Below are 22545 nucleotides of genomic sequence, written 5' to 3'. Positions count from 1 at the left end.
CACGCAACACAGACGCAGTGCGGCTTTGAGGGCATAATTTGTACAGAATTGTCAGGTTGTCAACGAGTATAGAGTTGAACCTCGTAATAACCGTTTCACGGATCTAATAAAGAAACAGCAAGGCATGAAAGTGTCAAACTCAAGAGATCATATAAAATTCGCTGAACTGTGAAAACGTATCAACAAGAAGAAAGTAAGGGATGTTCGAAATTATAACGTGGGAAAGATTGAGGAAGCCGTAAAAAATGGACGCAGCATGAAATCAGTGAGAAGAAAACTTGGCATAGGATAAGGCAAAATGTGTGCACTCAAAGATAAGCAGGGTAATATCATCGGCAATTTCGATGACATAGTAAAAGCAGCAGAATAATTCTATACTGACATGCGTACCCTGAGCAGCTAAGCTACCTTCATTCGAAGTAATGATGAACAGGATACAGAGACTCCTAAAATTAGCGATAAAATTGGAAGGGCCTTGAGAGACATGACCCGAGGAAAAACTGGTGGAGAAGATGGGATAGCAGTCGATTTAATAAAAGATGAAGGAGATATCATGCTTGAAAAGCTTGCGGCCCTTTATACACAATGCCTCACGACTTCAAGTGTACTAGAGAACTGAAAGAATACCAACATAATAATAATCCATAAGAAGGGAGACGTTAGAGAACTGAAAAATTATAGGCCCATTAGCTTGCTTTCAGTGCTGTATAAAATATTCACCAAGGTAATTTCCAAATAGAATCAGGGCAACACTTCGCATTCAACCAAGAGAACAGGCTGGCTTCATGAAGGGATATTCTACGATGGATCACATCTAGAATGACCCCAGCATGATGGAAATGTATATACGAACCTCTTTATCTTATCATCATCATTCTGTTTCCCCCCCCCCCCCATTCCCCAGTGTAGAGTAGCAGGCCAGAGCAAACTATTGCTCAGGCCAACCTTTTCCCACATAATCCTCTCTCTCTCTCTCCATGTCATCGATCAGGTAATCGAGAAATCTGCGGAGTACAATAAACATCTCTGTAAGGCTTTCATAGATTATGAAAAGGCATTTGATTCTGTAGAGATACCAGCAGTCAGAGGCATTGTGTAACCAAGGAGTACAGGCAGCATACGTGAATATCTTCGGAAATATCTACAAAGATTCCACAGCTACATTAGTTTTCTACAAGAAGAGTAGAAAGTTACCTATACCTATCTAGAAAGGGGTCAGGCAAGGAGACACAATCTCTGCGATGCTATTCACTGCATGCTTAGAAATATTCAAGCTCTTAGACTGGGAAGGCTAAGGAGTGAAGATCGACGGCAAATATCTCAGCAACCTTCGGTTTGCAGACGACATTGTCCTATTCAGCAACAATGGGGACGAATTATAAAAAATGATTGAGGACCTTAGCCGAGAAAGTGTAGTGGGGTTGAAGACAAAGATAATATTAAATAGCCTGGCAAGGGAACAAGAATTTAGGATCGCCAGTCCGCCTCTAGAGTCTGTTAAGGAGTACGTTTATCTAGGCCGATTACTCACAGGTGACGATGATCGTGAGAAGGAAACTTAAAGAATAAAATTGGGTTGGAGCACATATGGCAGGCCTTCGTCCAGCAGTGGACATAAATATAAGCTGATGATAACCGTTTCATCTGACACCATACCTTCCTTACATCCGATGTTTGTTATAAACGTATTACAGTCGACCGATATTCCGGACATGCCCTATAATTCAAACGCCTTCGCAGCACCGCCACATACCCCATAAAGTCGGATGTATAAGAACGTCTGAAACTTTGGATGCAAAAAAAATCTTCGCCGTCCGATTATCCTGACTTTTTGCCATAACCGCAGGTCTGAAACGGCATTTATCGACACCATCACCAGCACCGTTTTCATTCTCGCCGCCTCGAACGGGTGCTCTTGCACGCAGATCCGCTTCCAGCTGTAGCCACCGCCGCGGCAACGCTAGGCCTAGCTACTTCGTTCACTACCAAGTCTCTTGCTGTTCGGTGCAGTGTTTTTCATTAAAGCAATTTGCTGCTGTTACTAATGGCGCCTACTCCGCCTTTGTAATCCTCGCTAATGGCTTCGAAGCTCGGCGCGTTGCATAATGTCGGTTCCCGAAAGCCAGCTTCGCCTCAACACAGCAGTGTTACAGTGACGCATATGCGGAGTATTGCGGTGAAGCATACCAAGAGTGGGAAGGGGAAATTGTCACGGGACGCGTCATGTATTCCTTATACACGCGTGCACCTGCAGTCTCCTATAACAATAGGAGCACCGACGCGTAACAAGTGTACTGGTAGGCCTTTGGAGCCATTTCGGTGGTGACTTGAGCCCTTAGGGGCACCCATTCATTTTTTCGGACATTTTCGCAGCCCCTAGGGAGTCCGAAAAATTGGACGTTGACCAATAACTGGTCGATAGCAAGAAATATTTGATTTAATTCAATATAGCCAGGTTCAACTGTTGGGAAATCTTGACTCTCAAACCATGAGAACCTATGTGCACGCTATCTACGATTACCATTCATTAGTTAAAAAGCGCATTGCAAGCGTTTTTTTTGTGTGTGTGGTGCAAATGTGCCTGCCTGCTCACGAAACATTTCTTACAAACGGTCAAGTGACGTTCAGAAATGATTTATATTGCGCAACAATTTCAATTGCGCTGACTGTTACTACGTTGATACAGTATAACCTCGATACGTCGCTTCGAACGATTTCCTGGCGCCAACGTTTACGGTAGAGAACACAAGAAATGACCCAGTGCAGTTAAGTTTATTTGACCGGTTAATACGTTTCCGGAAAACACGGTCTTTTGGTATTAATGTTCCGTGCATCGTCAAACGGCGATCGTACGATACGTTTACCGGCCGCTGGATCCCTGGTGATGAAGGCCGCATGGCACGCACGATGGAGAGCGGTAAGCGCCCGCCACGGAGGCTTTCCCACATTACTCGACCGCCCGTGCCGAGTGAAAAATGCCAGCACGCGCTCGGTTTCTGCTTCTGGTACCAGCAAATCTCCTCGCCGGTAGTCGCATTCATACCCATACGATGAGCATCTTTACACATCTCTTTCACGGCACAAGCGGCGTAGTGCCGTTGAAAGCATGCTGCACCCTTAACAGGCGATAGCCCAAATACACCCTCATTCCCTGCTGCAGGCTGCTTGAAGCGAGCGTCATGTTTCACTCAGCTGGCATCATATTCCGGCGTCGCTCACCAGCACGATTTCGTTTCGGTTTCCTGTCGCAATCTCAAAACACGCGTCTCTGGCCTTCTGCTCGACGCGATCGAGTCGACGCACGGCCGCACGATGAAACACACAACTGCCAACTTGCACAAAATAAATTTCTCTATACTTAACAGTATTTTCTTACCCTCTTACCTTTTTTCCCCACCAATACATTCAGTTTTTTTCTAATAATATACATCTGTACATACAAGAATTTCTGCAGATAGTCCTCTTAAAATTTATTGCATGTATAAAAACCGATACATTCAGTTTCTTCGTAAGGATACACATCTGTACAAGCAAGAATTACTGCAGATGGTCCATTTCTAATTTATATGTATAAAATATTCTGGCCTCATCAAGGCAGCAACGTCAGTAGTCGGAATGCAGAACGATAAAAATTGAAGCAATAAATATGTTAAAATCAATGAACATGATTTGCAGTTTATACAAGTGTTACCATGCAGATTACTTCTACCCGACTTGCCACAATGCCAAGGCCCACGTCATAAAAATACTAAAAAACGGCACACGATAAGTTAAAAGTTTGTCATAGGGAGGCATGGTGATGGTTGCATCACAGGATGCCAGCGCTGATGCTCTGGATCATTTCTTGCATCTTCTTCAGCTTGTCCAAGTCGGCAGTCACCTTGGTCAGCTGGTTGGTCCTGCTCTGCAGTGCCTCGTCCTTCTTCTGACACTTCGCCTCGAGAGCTTGCACCTGAAGTGAGAAAGGATAACAATAGTGTAGCAGATGGCAAAGGTTGTTTAAGTGCTTCTGCCCACACTAGCCAGTTCACTGCAGCATTAGCACAGTGGACACAAAAAATTGACTTAGTTAATGCTATGGTTATTGCTTGTTGCTGAGCCTTGCTGGTGCATCTTCACACAAGGTATAAATAGCGGGGGAAAAAAAAAAAAAGACTACTAACAGCATGCTCTCTTCCTGTTCCCTCCCTCATGTCCTGTGTGTTTTCTGTTACTTTTCCAGCACTTCTAATTTTGTAATATGCTGATGGCATTTTACCTCTAAAAGAAGGTGACACAGGAACCAATATTGATCGATTTGTTTTCGAAAATTGCAAATGCAAACATCAAGGTTTGTTGCAGTTTCTGAATGAAAGTCACTATGAAAATAAAATTTATGAACAGTCAAATTTGATGGTTCATAAAGGTTTCCGAAATGCCACTAAAAGAGCACTGAACCAAGATTACGTATATGTTTGGAAGCTTGAACAAAATGCGGTCTTCAATAACAAGCAAGCTTGCTGCCTATTTTTTTTTCTTATCGCACAAAAATGAGATAGGTACACAACAAGCATTTAGCGAGCAAACCTGAGCTAACTAGCACAAAGCTGACAGCCCGAATGAATGAGCCCGATTTTTGGACATCAACTTTGTTACCTTGACATCCACACAAAATCTACAAGCTGTAGTAGAAAACCAAGTTCAATAATTTTAAGGCCCTGCACGAGAACGGTTTTCAAAGATATCTACAAAGCCTGAACCACATGTCACGAATTAGAACGGGAGAGGCCATGAGATTCTATATTCTAACTATGTCTTTAATTGCAAGTTTACAGTTCCCACGTTCTCCGCAATAATCTTGTGGATATGTAATCGACGAGATGAATGCAAAAAAACATGGATGGTTCAGTTGCATGCTTTAGTTGGGGCGCTTGTATTCTGTGCTGGGCAGGCTTTCCTGCATCGTTCATTTGGAATTAACCTTGATTCCATTTGAATTTTGTAATATTTCCACATCAATTCCAAAGGATCAGTATCGAAAATCTGCAGAAAACAAGTATGCAACTGCAGCATTCAAGTATCAAAAACTGCTCCTACTGGAATGCTGCTTGTGCAGTTCAAGTATCCCATTTTCTGCAATATCATGAAAGTCATATCGAATCCTTAAGGATATTGACACCGATTTCACGAGAATGATAAAGAAAAACATGTGAAGCATGGAACTGCTGAACTGCATACAAAACATCACCTGTTGCTCCAGTGCACTGTTCTCCTTTTGGAGGGTGATGCTAGCCTCATTAATGCTCTTGAGCTCTGCCTTGAGAGCTTTCACAAGGGCCATCTTCTCTTCCAAGCTCCCTTGTAGCTTGTGCAGGCACTTTGCTTGGTCTAGGAGAGGACAAAACATCATGCAGATCAAGCACACCGAGAAGACTTGAATGTAGCTGGCTATCTAGCATAATCGGAGTCTCGGTAAAGTGTTACTGCAGTCGCCTTCCGTTAATTCCAACCTTGACGGGACCGAATAAAATACCTTAATTCGACCCACCGCCGATTCATTCGGCAGCATTTGCCCGAGTCTGACATGCCCTGAATCGTACACGTGGAACTTTCGATGTTGCCAAAGTAGAAAACTAATGTAGAAATGACATTAAAGCTCCTCAACAAAGCAGAAATCTAATGCACACCAGATTTTTAGCAAGAAAAATGGGCAAGCATTTAAAATGTGTTGCACAATGGCTGCCGGTTCCCCAAAGCAAGCTTCGCCGCACGGCCTTTTACAGCAAGCTTCGCCGCAGTACACCTGTGTTATGTGGTGAAGCATGCAAGCACTAAAAACGCAGTCTTGGGTTTCGTATTGAAGTGGACCATGCAGGCAATCTTCGACCGAATTTTTATTTAACGGGCCCCAAACCACGTCTAATATTTTTAAACATTTCAAGTAAACATACACATCGTGTTCAGAATGCCGTCATGATCAACGATGCCAAACACGGCAGCGCTACGTACCACAGGCGCGCCACAAAATCAAAATGCAGTCCTCTCGGGGCATTTCCAGTACCCCGAGCGGTTGTCGTGACGTCACCAGAGTGCATCTGGTGATGTCACGAGGAGTAGACTATATCGATTGATAGAACAAGAACCTACCACTTCCGGTTAGTCTGCTACAGTCGACCACTGATATATCGAACCCACATATATTGAATTATTGTGTATAATGGACAGCAGTAAAATCCCCTTGAAAATTTTTGTACGACCTTTTTTATTTTATATATTGAATTGCCTACGTATCAGATTTTTGGGATCGCCTTCAGATTTGATATATCCGGGTTTGACTGTAGCAGAGACCCGCGCTCCCTGCTCTTTCTCGTCATGTTGCTCGCTTGTGAATCGGTAATTACAGTCTGCAACGCAAGTGCCAAATCGCTCACGTTCGAACACAGTTGTGCTTAGCGGTCTGATAAGCTGCGCGAACAGAGTCTGACAGTAATGGCCTTTCTAGACGTGTGGGCAACACAGGGTCCATAGTGGCACGCTTCGCAGGAGTACGGGCCAGCACGGCAGCAACAGCGGGTAGCCAAGAAGTGCGGAGTTGTGGCTAAGGCCCGTCCATGTTACCAGCACAGTAACTTGCCGCACGCCGTTTGCGGGTCACCGTTCGACGGCGATTTTGCTCGCGCATGGCGCGATTTTCTTGCCGTAGAGAGGATAAGACCGGGACTCATTTGTGCGGCATGTGTGGGCAATCAGCGACTGAGGATGGTCACTCTGGCACTGCCGGCAGCTCAACCGCCGTTGATCGCTCGACGGCGCCAATATCTTCGCTAGGCCTTCTCCGGTTAACTTCAAAGTTAAAGAGGTTGGCGCTTTGGAATGAATTGCCAGCGCACACGAGTCGCAGTATGTTATTACCATTGTTGTCGCTCTTCGCAATAATTGTACACAAAGAAGAAAATACGCCGATATTAGCGGCGCCATAGGCTGCGAAGCGAGGACATCTGAGCCTGTCGTCTGCCATCTGTAACCGTGCACTACAGCTGCTCGACAAGTATCGGAGCTCTCGTTCGTGTTTAATGTTTGACAGTGGATATCATTTTTCATAAAATGTACAATTTACGCATCACTTCATCTATCAGAAATTGTTTTGCTCGGAACAGAAGCAGCAACCGATGTTTGCATCACAGGTGGCAGAGACGTGCAGCTTCGCGGTTATTGATTGGCCCGTTGGTCGTGTGGTGGACGGTGCGCTGGCCTAAATGCCATCTACTTTGGATACCTCTTGCACAGCAGGCGTTCTATGGCACTGGAGGCCGGTTCGCTGTCGGTATGTTTGCCGCTAGCGTAGACGTGCCTTAACCAGAAGTGGACAGTGTCTTGAAAAGCGCTTTGGCGATGACGTACGTCACGTGACATTTGGAGCTTCCGGCGAGCAGGAGAGACCACCCGACGAACGGAGCGTAGCAAAGGAAATAGCCAAACGAGTGAGGTCCGCGTTTTGATCATCGAATACGTGTAACCCCGCTATTACGGCACCATTTCAAAAAATTCTCGCGGCTACGTGTTCATTGCTGACTCGTGCACAACTGCAACACCAGAACTAAATTTGGACCTCCGAGTGGTTTAGGGGGCCCTAAAAAAAAAAAAAAAAAAGAGGAGCATGTTAGAATCGAGTAACTAGCATAACCAGGCATTCTGAGCCACAGTTATTGCTTGAAAATCTTCCAAAAATATCCGTTTTCAACGGGAGATTTGACACGCGTTCACTGTCCCCCTGAGCTCCACCGTGACAGATGCTACCACTCAAGGGCTCGCTATCAGAGTCACCATAGGGGTCGGGTGGATACGCGCTGACTGGTGAAGTTCCAATGATCCGGTGATGGCCAATTTTAGGATCGAAATAAATGTTTAGGCCCATCGAAATGCATGGGCACAAGCCAGGACCTTCAACCAAATTGGAAATTACCGGATTCAAATTATTGGAAACCTACTGTAGGTGGCACAGCATGTCCATGCTGAATGACCAGGGAGGGTATTCTGTTAGAGTCCACCTAGTGGACTGTCCCCTTTGGCTGTCACCTACAAGATGTCCTGAGGTCCTCGTATACTGACCTTTCATTTTGGCCTCGTGCTCCTTGAGCAGCTTCTCTTGATCCTGGTTAGCCAACTCAAGCTCTTCGTTTGCCTTGGTAAGCCTGCAGACATATAAACAGGAAAGGTCAGCAGACCTGAATGCCTGCATCTGTGAACTCGTATAGGGTGCAATGACAGCTGCAATTGACACAGGTCACCCAATTCACCCTGACTAGGCTGCAAGTGCCATGTGATGCTTCCTACACGACAATAGCATTCCCACAACATGTGGGTAGTATTACAGAAATCTGAAAACCAATGACAGCTTGGTACTATATTTCAGTTTTGCGAAGACAGGGTGAGGCCTGCCACTTTCCAAGAGCTAATAACAGCAACATATAACCCTTGGAAGAAGAAGGTTTTCTTTCAGCTTGTGCCAAACTCCTAAAGAGTATGCAAAGCAAAAATGAAGATAAAACTAACATTTATGAATGATCTAGCCTAGATCAAGCTATAGATTTGTCAATCAAGAATGACTTCAAATTTTAACGAAACTTTTACAAGCTGAAGGTGCGAGACAACACAATGCGTCACATTTTTCAAAGGTTCCTGCATTTTATGCAAGATTTGTGCAATTCAAATGTCCTTCTGCATGGTAACAAAATATACCTGTAACTGAATGATGATACGCAACGATTGTAGCTCACAAAATCGCAACCAAGTGTTTCCTTAGAAAAGCGAGGTCAATTTAGCATATCTAGATCTAAACAAAGCTTTGTTAAACTTATTGACAAAATAAAAACTCATGCAGTAAGGGCACACTGCAAGCGATAAAAAGCATCGTCTTATGAATATGAAATAACTTGGATGGAAAGGCTATTTCACTCAATGATCGTGTGAACAAAAAAAGATGAAAAAACAAAATACAGTCAATGACCGACTTTCCGGACGCCCAATTTTTCGGATATGCCTGATAATTCAGACGCTCCCGTGGCACCGCCAAGTACCCCTAGAGTCAATGTAAAAGTACATCCGAAATCGCCGTTCAAATTTCCGGACTTTTTTTGCCATCACTGCAGGTCTGAAACGGCGTTATTGAAGCCACTACGGCCGCCATTTTAATTATCTCGCTGCCTCGAACAGGCCGCTCTCGAGCTCACATCCACTGGCAGCCACCACCGCGGCAATGCTCGGCCTACCTGCTTTGACGTTCGTTGCCAAGCTTCTTGCCATTCCGCGAGATGTTTTTTTATTTAAAGAATTCACAACTGTCAGCAATAGCACGAACTCCACCGTTGTAATCCTCGCCAATGGCTTCGAAGCTCAGTAAGCACGACGCTTGCATAATGCCGGTTCCCGAAAGTCAGCTTCGCATCAATACAGCACTGCTACGCGGCGAAGCATACCAAGAGAGGGCGGGGGGGGGGGGGGGGCAATTGTCCTAGGACACAGTATGCATTCCTTAATTATATACACGCATGCACCCGCCGTCTCCTGTCGCAGTGCGAGCACCGATATGCCTAATAAATGTACTTGCAGTCTTTCAGAGCTATTTCAGACATGCCCGTGGCGATTCGAGTCCTTAGGAGCAGTAAAAAAAAAAAAAAGGGCATGCATTCATTGCTTTTCGGACTGCACAATTTTTTGGAGATTTTAGTTGTCCCTAGGGACTCTCAAAAATCGGACGTTGACTGTACATCCCACTTAAAAGGAAGTACTTGTATTTTACATGTGTGGTCCTGTCCTTTAGATATAATGTTGGCTCATTAGGGGAGCTTTCCTTTTGAATGCCATCTTTGCAATTATAAATACTGTCACGAGTAGAATGAAAAACATTTATCATGCATAGAATAAATATATCGTGGATCAATATTGTCACGTGTACAAGAAGGCCAGGAAGAAAACCGTACGCTTCTAGCTTGAGTTTCATCGAATCGCCGTGCTTCTGGAGCATCGTAATCATCTCCTTCTGCGACTGGATTTCCTGCTGCGCCGACTCCAGGCTTTTCAGAACCACTTCGTGCCTGCAAAGGGATTGACAGAAAAAGAGCAAACTCGCAAATCAACAACTTCATAAGGAAGAAAGAAAAATAAGGAAGGAATGGTTTTTCAAGCTCTCAAACACGAGAAGATCAGTATGCTATAGCAAGTGTGTCAGCTAACCAGGCTGCATAGCAAGTTCTGGTTATATTACATTGGAAGTTATAGGGCACCGTCTTGGAAGAGTCTTACTGCAAGAAATTTTCTAATTGGATCATTATTAAAGGAGGCGGGAGAAATTGAAACGTTGCGTTGCCATGCTGCCAGGAGGCGAGCTTCACTGCCAATGCGGACATTACCCTTCTGTACTAACTGGCAAGTGATATTCCTGCCTACTTTCACACTGGAGCCAAGGAACCATGTCACATTTATGTCACGAGCCCTGCCTTTCTTTTTCTTCTTCCCCTAGCTGCGCAGTGCCCTCCCAGTGGTGGTATTGCGTGCTCTGTATTCGACAAGGTACCAAATTCACGTGCCATAATCAGTGATGTCGCATTCAATACATCTACTACAGCATCATTTATGCGTGTGACCTTGACTCTCCTTGGAGAGGAGTCAAGGCCTTTGAAATTTCAGCTCTTTTCACACCGCGCAACTTCATACTTCGCAGACAATTAGCACCACGTAATCTACATGCTGCTTTAGTTTGTTTGCAGTGCCCAAACCTGGTGAGGGGCCTTTTAAACGAAAGCAAAGCCTTGTGCGTAGATGAAACGAACTGTAGGCTGTTAGCAGCATTCTCATTTCTGTTAATTTTCTGATCTACATATCATGGTGCATCTGCTGGCAAAAAACTAGGTGAAAACGACCCGTCATTCAGGGAGAAAGAAACAAAAACATTACTTATCCTACGAAATGGTCAGTTTCACCCATAAAAGCATCAAAAATGACCCATTTTGTACAGTGTGCCATTCCAAAGCGGCTCAACAGAGCCAGACCATCTTGGTCTCATTTAAAAGTGCATTTTTCAGCTTCCTCTCCTGCCAAAAACGAGCCTTTAATGCTGCTTCAGAGAAAAGTTACCGGGTTTTGTACCTTGATATGCATATTTCTGCACTAAATATGGGCTAGTAAGAAGTGCTACTAGTAGGAGGTTTCACCTTTTCGCTTTCACGTCGAGGTCATTGTTTCTCTGCTCCAACTCCTCAACATGGGCTTTCAGGGCTTTGATCTTGGTCCGAGAGGCCTTCAAGCTCTGTGCAGTCTCTTCGGTGCGTTTCTCCATCTGAAAGCGGTAGCAATGTTAGGGTGCTCAAAACTATGAGCATTTAGTGGAACATGCAAGCAACTGTAGCACTCTGTTGGAAAGGCAAGAGCTGCATTTCAAATTATTTCAACGTAGCCATGTATGATGAAATGCCAACGATTCAAAATCTCTTAATTCAAATTGACAGATAATACGAACTGCTCTGTTGACCTTGGCAAAGTCTTATGTATGTGAATAGAGAAAAACTCCCGCAACTTTGAACCCCATAAGACCACGTAACAGTTACTTTGAACAAAATCCCACTCCCATACACCATTTGTCGGACAAACCCCGAGCCAAAGGTGAAGGTTCAATGCGTTGCTAGCTACCTTAATGTCGCCTGCCATAAAAATGATAAAAGACGCACATGATGCCGAGACTGAACCCGAACAAGCAGAGCAGCACGCACCATCCTTTCCCATCGGGCTTAAAAGGAGCAGGAAGGAGCCCCCCAGTGTGCGTTACTGCATTATTGCAGTAACTGCATTACTGCAGCTTACCTACCCCCTCCAATCCTAGAAAGCATCTGACCATCTGTAGCTCACCTTAATTATCCAATTAAGTTTTCAAATAATTACTTTACTGCACATAGTGCAACTAAATTGTAGCCGGTAGGTTTCCAAGGCACATTCACTTGGAACAAACTTTGTACCTTTGAAGTTTTCAATAGCCTCTACAAATGTTTCTGAGAACTAAAAATTATATGAAATTGAAAATTTGATATAATAAATTTCTATAAAGTGATGTTTGATGGTATTCTGAGGCTGTCACTAGGTATTCAGTCATCTCACTATACATCATCTTACTTCAGTCATCCTCTCCTCGGTGTCTTCAATGCGCCGTTCGGACGCCCTCAAAAGGCTGCGCAACTCTTCCACCTGAAAGCATTAGAAATAAAGCACACATAAATCATGGAGCAGGGGATGTCCTTAGAATGCAATATTGGCAGAGTGAGACTTGCATGATTTGGGCAATTGACTGGCAACTAACACTGCAAACGATAATATGAATGATGTACAGAATAATGCGAACACAGGCTATGCATTACGTCTACATTTATTCAAGATTCAGCACTTGTCTGCAAGTTACACTTTACTCTTCAGCATTTACACTTTCAATGTCACTGCTATTGTCACCAGAGCTCACTACATACACTACAACCCTGCTGTTGCGTTCCCGGGTGCTGTGTTTTCCTGGCTATTACATCGTTTCTCGCTGGTCCCGGCATAGCCCCATAGGACTAACTGCACTGGGAACCCCACTGCTGCGTTGCAACTGTGGAACCGTTGCTGCATCATGCGTTGTGAACTGCCACCCTGTGCCGGCCTGAGCGGCCATGTTGAACTTCCATGCATCTTGGCTTGGTGGCTTGACGATGGGATTGGCACCTATGATGACAACACCCTATGAGGTACTTTCGGTTCCTGCCAGCAAAGCCATGGCCTTTGAAATCCTTATTTGCTATTGAAAGATGGTGTTTATGACGCGTTGGGGCCCTAAAATTGGCTTTGGCATATACATGTTGCGTATAAACCGTCGCCGCTCGCCATATGCTGTAGGTGTGAGTGCAAGTTCGCAAGGGGAGCCAAAGATCGCAGCTCAATCTCACACGTGCAAGAAAGGAAAGCGGGGAGGGACAGGTGGCAGCATTGTACTCCGACATCAACTGCGTATTGCGAGTGGGATGTATATTGAAAGCGATTTATGCATCTTCCATCTAGGATCCGCATCAAGCATATCTCACCAAAGCCCTTGAGGCAGTTCAAAATCGTGCCACCAGGTATGTTCATGCTACATACTACTACGACGTCAGAATTTCATACTTCAAAAAAGAATCTTCCTTATCACTTCTATCCTTTCGTTGCCGTATTGCCACCGTCTCCCTCTTCTACAGGTTCTACTATTCGACGCTTAATCGTCCACCATACATTGTCCCCTCATCACGCCAGTCACAACGCATTGGCCATCCTCTGCAGGTGGCACAACCAAACTCACGCACAAATACATTTTCAGCCTCGTTTTTCTACCGAGCAACTAAAGACTGGAATGCCCTTCCTCATCAAGTCGCTGCGGTCACTTGTTCATCACAACTTTTTATTTAACGAATTGAAAGCATTGCAACACTTGTTTGTATATGTTGAATCCCCATCCCTTATGTAATACCCCTACTACAGGGTCTTTAAGGAAATAAAAAAATGAATGGTGGGCCCAAAACCCTTATTGTTGTGAATGCTGTTTTTTGCCGCTAAGTTTGCATTGAAGCGATAGAGAGCACAAAGATCACTTCGCTTGCTGCTGCTGCCGCCGCACTTCCTCACGCCAGCATTTTGACAGCGAGTGTCCGCGGTCATCGAGTGTGATGTGTTCATGTTTGCCTGTGTGCGCCAACACCATGCTTGTTAATACAGTTAAGTGAATGTTCACAAGTTTATATGGACAATAAAACTGCCATCCTTACTTTGTATAGCTGTCTACTAATTTGCTATCGCAATGGATGCTTCACATTTCGGGTGAAACCGACTTTTCCTTCAAACATAAGCATTAAAATAAAATTGTGTGCAGTTCCCCACCTCTTATTTCTCAATTTTTTCCATTTCTCGGCTCTTACATTTTTTGTTTTTACGGTCCCGTGCAAAACGTATCAGTGGGGTCCTACTGTACTTCACTGGCAAGCTCCCAAAGATAGTTTATGCATGCAGTCTATGCTGTTAGATATTTAAGCAACATCACGATGCCCCCATGCATACAAAATACAATCTTTGTGAAACTTCCCTTCAAATATTTTACTTCAAAAGTGGGGGGATGTGACTTACATGAGTAAATATGGTAATGGAGAGACAGTGAACATCAAGACAGAAGCACACATACCTCAGCGTCGTTCTTGGCCTCGATGCACGTGTACTTTGTTACCAGACGATCAGACTGCTGGAGAGCCGCAGTTTTTGCCTCTAGGAGTTGCAGAAGCTCTTCTTCGCGAGCCTTTACAAAAAAAAAAAGTTACAAACATGAACAAACAAATATTCTGCAAGTTATGCATGATGCTGCATTTTCTAACCTTTCCCCGGCAAAAATGATGCTTCAGATGCGTCGTAACACTAATGCTTAATTTAGTTTTACACTTGCTGAGGTCAAGTGAAGCCAAAGCCCACTGGCCCTGTCCTCCAGTTTAGTCAGAAGTCTGGTACAGCAGCTAAGGCAAAATGTGGAAATGAATATTGCCATGTGTCCCGTTTCTACTTAATGCCAGTGCTTCTTTCCACAGAATTTCCACTGTCATGAAATTATTGCTCCGAGCAAGACATGCTTACTGTATGCAAAATTTAATGAATGCCATCACCAATTCTATATGAGGCATGTCTGAAAAGTAACTGAACTAGGTCCGTTTTGTAAGCTATGTGAAATGAGGGTGCGATTCTTTAGTAATCTAGCAATACGACGTCTTGGTAGCGTATAACAAATTTCAGCTTTCTGAAACCATGCGACTATATTTATAACATGCACTCGTCTTTGCACGCCGTTCTGCTGCGAGGACCGAGGAATGAACCATGAACATGAAGCAACAAAACCTGATATTTGTTGTTCGGTTGGGGAAGACTCAATTTGATACACTTCACATGTTTCGACAAGTGTATACAGATTACACCATGTCAAGCACATGCGTTTGAGTGGAAGATGACTCCAGGAGCAGAAAGCCTTCAACAAGCAGAACTGATGGCAATCTTGAAGGAGCAAGGTATCCCCAGTGAGCTCTTGCCACAGGGACAAACAATCTTTCAGCAAGTCTACAAAAAAATTCAGAGCCCTTCCCCTGTCGAGAAAATGGGGGTAAGCAAAGCTTGTGGAAAGACGACACTGTTGCAGGCGTTCCGCTTCGTTTGCCCCAAACTCAGGGTCCACGACTCCTCGCTGACGTTTCACCTGGGCTCGGAAGCCCTCGCGCTAGAATCAGCACGCCGACGACGAGCCCTTCCCCGAGCAAGTTCGCGGCGCCGTTGCTTAAACGCAGCCTGCTCCTTGGTGGAGCGGACCACGCGGGCCCATTTCTTTCCTTCTCTTTTCCTCCCCGCGACACCCCAAACGACCCCGATTGGTAGCACACATGTGAATCGGTGCCAGCGCAGCTTTCCCCGCATCTGCTCTACTCCGAGTAAACCTGCGGAGCTGAAATGTGCGGCCCCGGTATGAGCCACACATGATTTCTTCCCTTTCTTGTCCCTGGCTCATACCCGCATATCCAATACGGGTATGCACTGGCAGTGTTTGGGTCTTCAGTGGCACTACAGCGTGACAATGTTGATTACAGCTTTAGTAAAAACAAAAAGAAACAAGCAAAAAAATGTTGCAGTAACCACTAAAGATCGTTTCCGCAATTTTTACTGAAACCTTTCCACCGGCACACCCCTTGCCTCTTGATGTGAGGTCACTCAGATATGGAAAACCAATGATGGTAGGCATACACAAAGAGGCAGTGTTGCCTCCATCATTGACCAGTAAGTAGAGGAATCGCCCATGCAATGCACATCGGTAGATGTCAAATTATGGGTTTAACATCCAGAAGCAACTCGTGAGCTAAACGGGATGCTGTAGTGGGGAGCTCAGGATTTACTTTGACCACCTGGGGTTCACTAACACATTCAAATAAGATAAATATAAGTACACGGAAGTTTTTACATCCTAACCACATTGGAATGTGGCCATGAGTGCAGAGAGTCGAACCCGTGACCTCGCGCTCAACAGCAGAACACTGTAGCCAGCACCACAGGTCATTTGCAGCCATCAATGCCAAAGTTGGCGAACTTACTTTAAGCTTGCAGATCTTGTTCTCGTAGACAGCGAGGATCTCGGACTGCTTCAGATCACCTATCTGCACAAAGATCATTTGAAAAGCTTAGATGAAAAGAAAATAAAAATGCTCAAAATCTCAATGCTGTCGTTAATGCAAGTACAATAATGTAAAACCTCGTTAATTCAGATTTCATGGGACCGAAAAAGATGTCCGAAATAACCGAATGTCGAATTATCGGGGCATCAAGCAAACAATGAACAAATGCTTACTATGTCAACGCTCATATTCACTGAATGAATAAGCAAATCCCGATTCTATTCTGCACAAAAGCAGTACGGAAGGTGCAACTCTCGTCATCTCGTGACCGATTAGCCCTCGTAGCACAGCCGTGGCGCGCGTCTTCATCCGAGACGCTTTTTGCTATCGCATGCACATGCTGATTAATTTTTCACCAATGAGCTGGTCGCCAACAGATCGTCCATTGCGATGTAGCTGGTGCTCTTAATCTGACATTTTTGCACCGAGTCAATGCGCAACTACTGTTTGCCGCAACCGCTGCCGACGAAATTGCGGCCGTTATCAACGCAATCATGGACGGCGATCTTGCGGTTCAGAAGGCAGGCAGCCGACATGCATGTAGAGTCAAAATGAAATTACTGTTGGCAGCAACCACCATGAACGAAGCTGTGGTCGCTATAGACGCGATCATGGATGAAGACTGCAGTTATGAAGGCACGCGGCAAAGTTGATTGATGTTAACCGAAATGTCTCCCCTTCACCTGTTGTAGCCCAATGCACGCTCTGGTCCCATTCTGTTCCCTTCAGTTCTTTATTAAACTCTGCTTTGATGCTCACTTATCCACTTCTTGCCCCGTTGTTGCTCTTATCTATTCAGATACCTACCCAGTGAAACATATCCATCCTGTGGGACTAGCCAAGGATGCCCGCGTAATGAGTGGCCCAAGGCGTCATTGACAAGACAGCCACAACCAGAAGCCACAAATTGGGGAGAAGAGGCAGAGAAAGCTTCCCTTTAGAGAATACCTCGAAACTCTGTTCCAGCCTGCGCGAGATCCTCTCAATGCTGTTCTCGACGGAGAGGCGCCTGTTGTGGTTGTTGACGGGAACGCCGGGACGTGCCATGGTTCCAGCAACAACAGGTGGGGGAGGCTTGTCACGCTTCGCTGGAGACTCGAGAGCCTTCCTCTTGCGGTTGACCGAAACCAGAGACTGAACAAACCTGTGTGAAACAGTTCTCCATGACAATGTTGCAGCCTTGTGGGGCAAACAGTACATGGACAACTCTGCAACACAAATATCTTGGCATTTGATCACCCAGCATTTCACCGATTCTCAAATAATTTTCTCGTTGACTGGGATAAAGGAAGCTCAGTAAAAGAACAGTCTTGGTCATAGGCTGGCACAATAAACCGATACTCACTCATACGCACTCACCAATTTTTTGCAGGCTATCCACACATTCACACTCGCATGCTCTCACACTCCTCGGCAGCCACCTAAGTTCCTACTTGCGCCCACTCATGCTAATACTCTTGTTCATAGGATCTGTTCCGATTCCCCTGCACTACCTGAACTAGTTCACGAGGTGCTGCACCTTGCCATTCGTTACAGCGATGCTCCAATGGCACGCTCTGAACCATGCTGTTGGCTTCAAAAAAGTGCAGGGCTGATTCACGATTTTTCTGCACCCTCCCTAACAACCAATGGTGCTGACTTGATGCAAACGTGCAGGTGTGAAGCAGCAGTGCAGCAGACAATGCAGCACGCAGACGTAAATGCCGTTGAAACTACTTATGCATGTCTGCTGTGTCTAAGCAACAAGGGGTGTGTTTAAACCTCAGAATATGACCATACCTGTGGTTAGGAACCTCTCAAACTGTCAGGACGGCACACTTTAGGCAGACAAAATATAATGCCTGCACAGTGCTTGCACTGCTGAACCGCTGAAGTTGTGCTGCACAATTTCTGAACTTCTTGTGCCCTGCTCTGAAATGATTCACTGGCCTGCCAAGCGAATCAAATAGACCTATAGTCACTTGCATTCACTTTCAACGCGCCCACTCACACTTGCCAAAAGTCCATTTGTACAGTGGACTTCGTTAATTCGACCCTGAAGGGACCGACGAAATTGGTCGAATTATCCGGCAAATCGAATTAAAATGCAGAGAAAATGCCAAAACACATTGCCGATTCGCTTGGCGGTATTTTCCTCTAATGTTAGCTTTGCCACAATACAGCCATGGTATGCAGTGAAGCATACCAAGCTGGAAAAGGTGCTACTGTTATGGAATATAGCATGCATTCTTTAATTTATGCACGCACATACACCATCTTCAGTCACAGTACGAGCACCGAGACGCCTAATAAGTTTACTGGCAGGCCTTCAGTTTTAGATATACCCCTGCCTATTGTTGGCCCCAAACGCCCCCTCGACTTTCGGAGTTTTTCCTTTTACTGTCTTTCTTTTCACTAGCTTTCCCAAAACAAAGATGGTTCTTCACTTCTCTGTGTATGATGCATGTGCATAAATAAGGAATGCGTACTAGGCCCCTTTTATGAACTCATATACAGTATCCAGAACTCATAACGTAACCGCTTATAGTGCAGGACCGGATATAGTGCGGTCTTTTCAGACTTCCGTTAATTTTCCCATAGCACTCCATGTATACACGTATCACTGATAGTGTAGTTGCGGGAAACGAAACACCGGTTACAGTGCAGCTGCCTGGGAGTACGGAAGCCAGCGGAGACAGCGAATGCTCCCCTCAAACGGGCGCCCCAAGGAGTGTTCCAGGAAGAAAGAGAGACGAAGAGGAGGAGAAGGGCACGTGGTGCAAACATACAGCCAGTGAGGCTGAAACCAGAATCTTGAGTGCGAGTCATGAAATATCACGGCGTGCATAGTGAGCGAGGGCCACGAAACTGCCAACGCCGGCCAACGCTTGCTTCACGATAACGGCAGTAAACGAAACTTCAGGGAGCAGGCGGCGCTGGCACGGCACGGCGAAAGGCCCATGCGGAGACTGGAATGCGAGGAAGGAGGGTGGCAGGGAAGCGGATTTCGCCTCGGTAATTCTGCGGCTTCGGTAGCTCCCTCACTTTTGACTGTCACCGTGCGCGCCCGCTGCCGTGCAGGTGCCGCCGCTCTAGCTGGCCCGGCGCCAGCTCCCTGAAGTTTCGTTGGAAAGCGGGTGTTTGCCAGCCTGGGACAGCGCCGCTGCTTCCATCTGCGCCGTAGCCACGGCGTGCAAGGTCAACACGCGACTAGAAAGTAGAGGAAGCATAAAGGAGAAAGAAGGCTTCACTGCTATTTTGTACGCGTGGCTGAGACATCAGAACGTACACGCATGTTCCGGCGCAACGCAGAATCGGAGACCTTGCCATTTGAGAGAAGGAGAAATTTTCGCCGGGTTTTTTCGTTTGTTTTGTTCGCACGCGACATTGAAGGGTCTCTCCTAAACTTTTACTCTATGGCGGTGCCGGAGCAGTGCCTGTCAGAGGTGCAGCCACGCGATTTGGTTCGAATTAACGAGATTTGACTAAATTGAATTGAAATGCCAGCAAGCCTGGCGGGGCCTCTGCTCCCATTTTTTATTCAGTACAGTGCAAAAGTGTATATTACAACTAGGCATATGATTTGCATACCGAGTGTAGGTCACATATTCCACATAGATCAGTGATGCTACTGCGGACTTCCGATTTGGAGCAATTTTTGGAGCATTAGAAATTTCATTTTGGAGCACTTTGGAGCACGCAATTTGGCATTTGGGAGCAGCTGATTTTTCACACCCTGAAGTATTTCGAAAAAGCGAGTTGCAATTTACATTCCAGGACCTGAATAATTTGTATGCTCTTACAAGAAGCTTAGTAAACATTTCCATCCATTGCAGATCTTGTGGAGAAAAAAAAAATGTTCTGTGCATGCGACACACAAATTGTTATCGTTTCATATATTGCTAGTTTTCCCAGATGTCATTCGGTATATTCAGAAACAGAAATGATGGACACATTGGCGGCATGCAGTTATTATAATCACATGTCATGCTGCGCTTCAAACAAGCTACAGTATAACGCCGCTGTTACGTTCCCGGGTGCTGCGCTTTCCCGGCTGTTACGTCGTTTTCGGCCGGCCCCTGCAGAGCTCCCATAGGACCCAATGCAGTGGTAACCACGCTGTTGCGTCGCAACTGTGGGGCCGTTCCCGCATCATGCGTTGCGAACTGCCACCCCGCACCAGCCCGAGCGGCCATTTTGACTATTCATGTCGCTTGGCTTGGTGGCTTGACGATGGGATTGGCCGCCCAAAGTGCCGGGGGGCGACATCTATGAAGTATTTTCGGTTTAAGTCTGCAAAAGCATGGCCTTTGAGATCCGTATTTGCTATCTAAAGATCGTGTCAATGACGCGTTGGGGCCCTAAAATTGGTTATGGCGCATAGATGTTCCGTATAAAGTCAAAGGGCGATAACGCCATCGCCGCGCGCCATATGCGCGAGTGAAAGCATGCGATGGGAGTCCGACGACCGCGGCCAAATCTCGCGCACGCAAAAAAGAAAAGCGGGGAGGAAGCGTGCCTTCCGTCGCACTCGAGGCACCGGCGAGGGAGCAAGGGGCGACGCCCCTCATATGCAGTTGATGCCCTATTCTGGCATCAACTGCATATTGCGTGGTGGGGTGCGGTCGCGCGGGCCGTATCATGTAAGCGATCTACGTTGGAGGCAGAGTCTAGGCAGTGTAGGTGCGTCGGCAGCTCGTAGTTTTGTGCGTACTGTGTATTCTCGACGCTCAGTTTGCGTTGAAGCGATGGAGAGTAGCACTAAGGTTACTTCGCTTGCGCTGTCAAACGCTGGTGTGAGGAAGCACCGCAGCAGCGTGTCCGCACTCGTTGAGTGTGATGTGTTCACGTTTGCCTGTGCGTGCTGACACTATGCTTGTTAATATAGTGAATAAGTGAATGTTTACAAGTTAATACGGATGATAAAACTACTATCCTTACTCTGGATAGCTGTCTACTAATTTGCAATCGCAATCCATGCTTCGGCTTTCGGGTGAATTTACGACGTTTTTCACATGTAAGAATTAGAATAATAATATGTGCTGTTCAAAACTACTATCTGAATTTTCCCCCGTTTCTCGGCTCTTGCGTTTCCCAGCTCTTACATTTTCTTTGTGGATTTTTCTTTTTTACGGTCCCGTGATAAAACGTATCAGCGGGGTTCTACTGTACTAGCCGAGTTTCCGGAGTAGATAACGTCCGCTGATGAATCGCCAATTGACCTCGAAGCCACGAGCCTCAGCAGAAACCGCACTTTGCTGTCGAGCCGCCTTGCAAGGCAGACAGCCGCGTCGGTGCCGTGCGTGGCGCTGTGGCTTAGTCGGGGCACACACGCTAGTGCTGTTTCGTCTCCTGTTAGCAACTAAGGTTGCAACTAAGGCTCGCCCTGTGCAATTGTCGGCGATTATATCAGGATGGCTCAGTAAATCCCATCTGGCGCACTTTGGCGCAGTTGGCGCACGAGTGGAATCACTGACATAGATGCATAGAATGTAGTACACACATCACAAGCAGGACTGCATTACATAAATCCAACTGAAGAACAGAAATTGAGAAGCAAGAATCAAGACACGAACTACATGTTTATATAGGAGATGCCATAACATCAGTAATGCAGGTTGATATTTACTTAACACTCACTCAACTCGAGGCTTGTTAAAAAAAAAAAAAATGTGCATTGTGATGCAGCAGATGCCTGTTGGGTGACCGAAGGCAGACTTACTTTTCCCGGCTAAAGTCCTGCTGAAAGTTGGCCATCACGGTGAGGTTGAAAGCAGGCATGACGATGTTCTCTTTCGTCAGGCACAGGGCTATCGACAGGTAACTCGCTGTCGCGGGTTCCTGGAATCACGAGTGCAATTTCTTGGCATCGGAATGATTGTATGCTAATCACCACCCTCACAGATGCGTACTTCCAACACAAGCTCCACATTCAGCAACTTGAAACACAGCATCATGGGCTGCAAGCTTGCATTTGTCCTACATCCAGTCACATGCAAGCTCTTCGATTCTAACCAACAGCATCACAAGTACTGTCAAATGTTGATATAACGAGGTCACACTTGCTGCAATAAACTTTACTTAAAGAGATACGGACATAAAATCTGAAGATTTTATGAATATGAATCCTCAGTGGGTGATTATGCCGAAAAGAAGTAGCCATTTTTTGAGCCGATGGCTTTATTTTTGCCGTTTTTGTGAGCGCACGTCCCTTCGCCTGCCAAGTGGGAGTTGGAAGGCTCGACGTCGCGACACTCATCGGATAGTGAGCCGGCCGGCCGCGGTCATTCAAAGTGCACCGACGCCGCCATCGCGAGCACGGATTCAAGTTCTGGTGCCTCTACCAGCG

At 45.8% G+C, this 22545-nt stretch overlaps 1 protein-coding gene across 1 annotated transcript in view; it reads right to left on the bottom strand.

Moving 5' to 3' along the window:
* Positions 1–3455: 3455 nt before the first annotated feature.
* The window catches only part of LOC119463710 (protein CIP2A), a 55624-nt gene continuing 36534 nt past the window's right edge, over positions 3456–22545 (bottom strand). The window contains exons 12-21 of the mRNA XM_037724536.2: positions 21919–22037; positions 17166–17361; positions 16137–16199; positions 14204–14314; positions 12142–12213; positions 11190–11314; positions 9960–10073; positions 8089–8171; positions 5228–5367; positions 3456–3952 (exon numbers count right to left, since the gene is read on the bottom strand). Of these exons, the coding sequence (XP_037580464.1) occupies positions 3809–3952; positions 5228–5367; positions 8089–8171; positions 9960–10073; positions 11190–11314; positions 12142–12213; positions 14204–14314; positions 16137–16199; positions 17166–17361; positions 21919–22037 (1167 nt within the window). The 3' untranslated portion in view covers positions 3456–3808. The remainder of the gene's footprint in view (positions 3953–5227; positions 5368–8088; positions 8172–9959; positions 10074–11189; positions 11315–12141; positions 12214–14203; positions 14315–16136; positions 16200–17165; positions 17362–21918; positions 22038–22545) is intronic.

The sequence above is a fragment of the Dermacentor silvarum genome, chromosome 9 (assembly GCF_013339745.2).
Source record: "Dermacentor silvarum isolate Dsil-2018 chromosome 9, BIME_Dsil_1.4, whole genome shotgun sequence".
In the NCBI taxonomy this organism is placed as follows: Eukaryota; Metazoa; Arthropoda; class Arachnida; order Ixodida; family Ixodidae; genus Dermacentor; species Dermacentor silvarum.
Note: the sequence above shows the minus strand (reverse complement) of the source record. Positions and strands in the feature narration are given on the sequence as shown.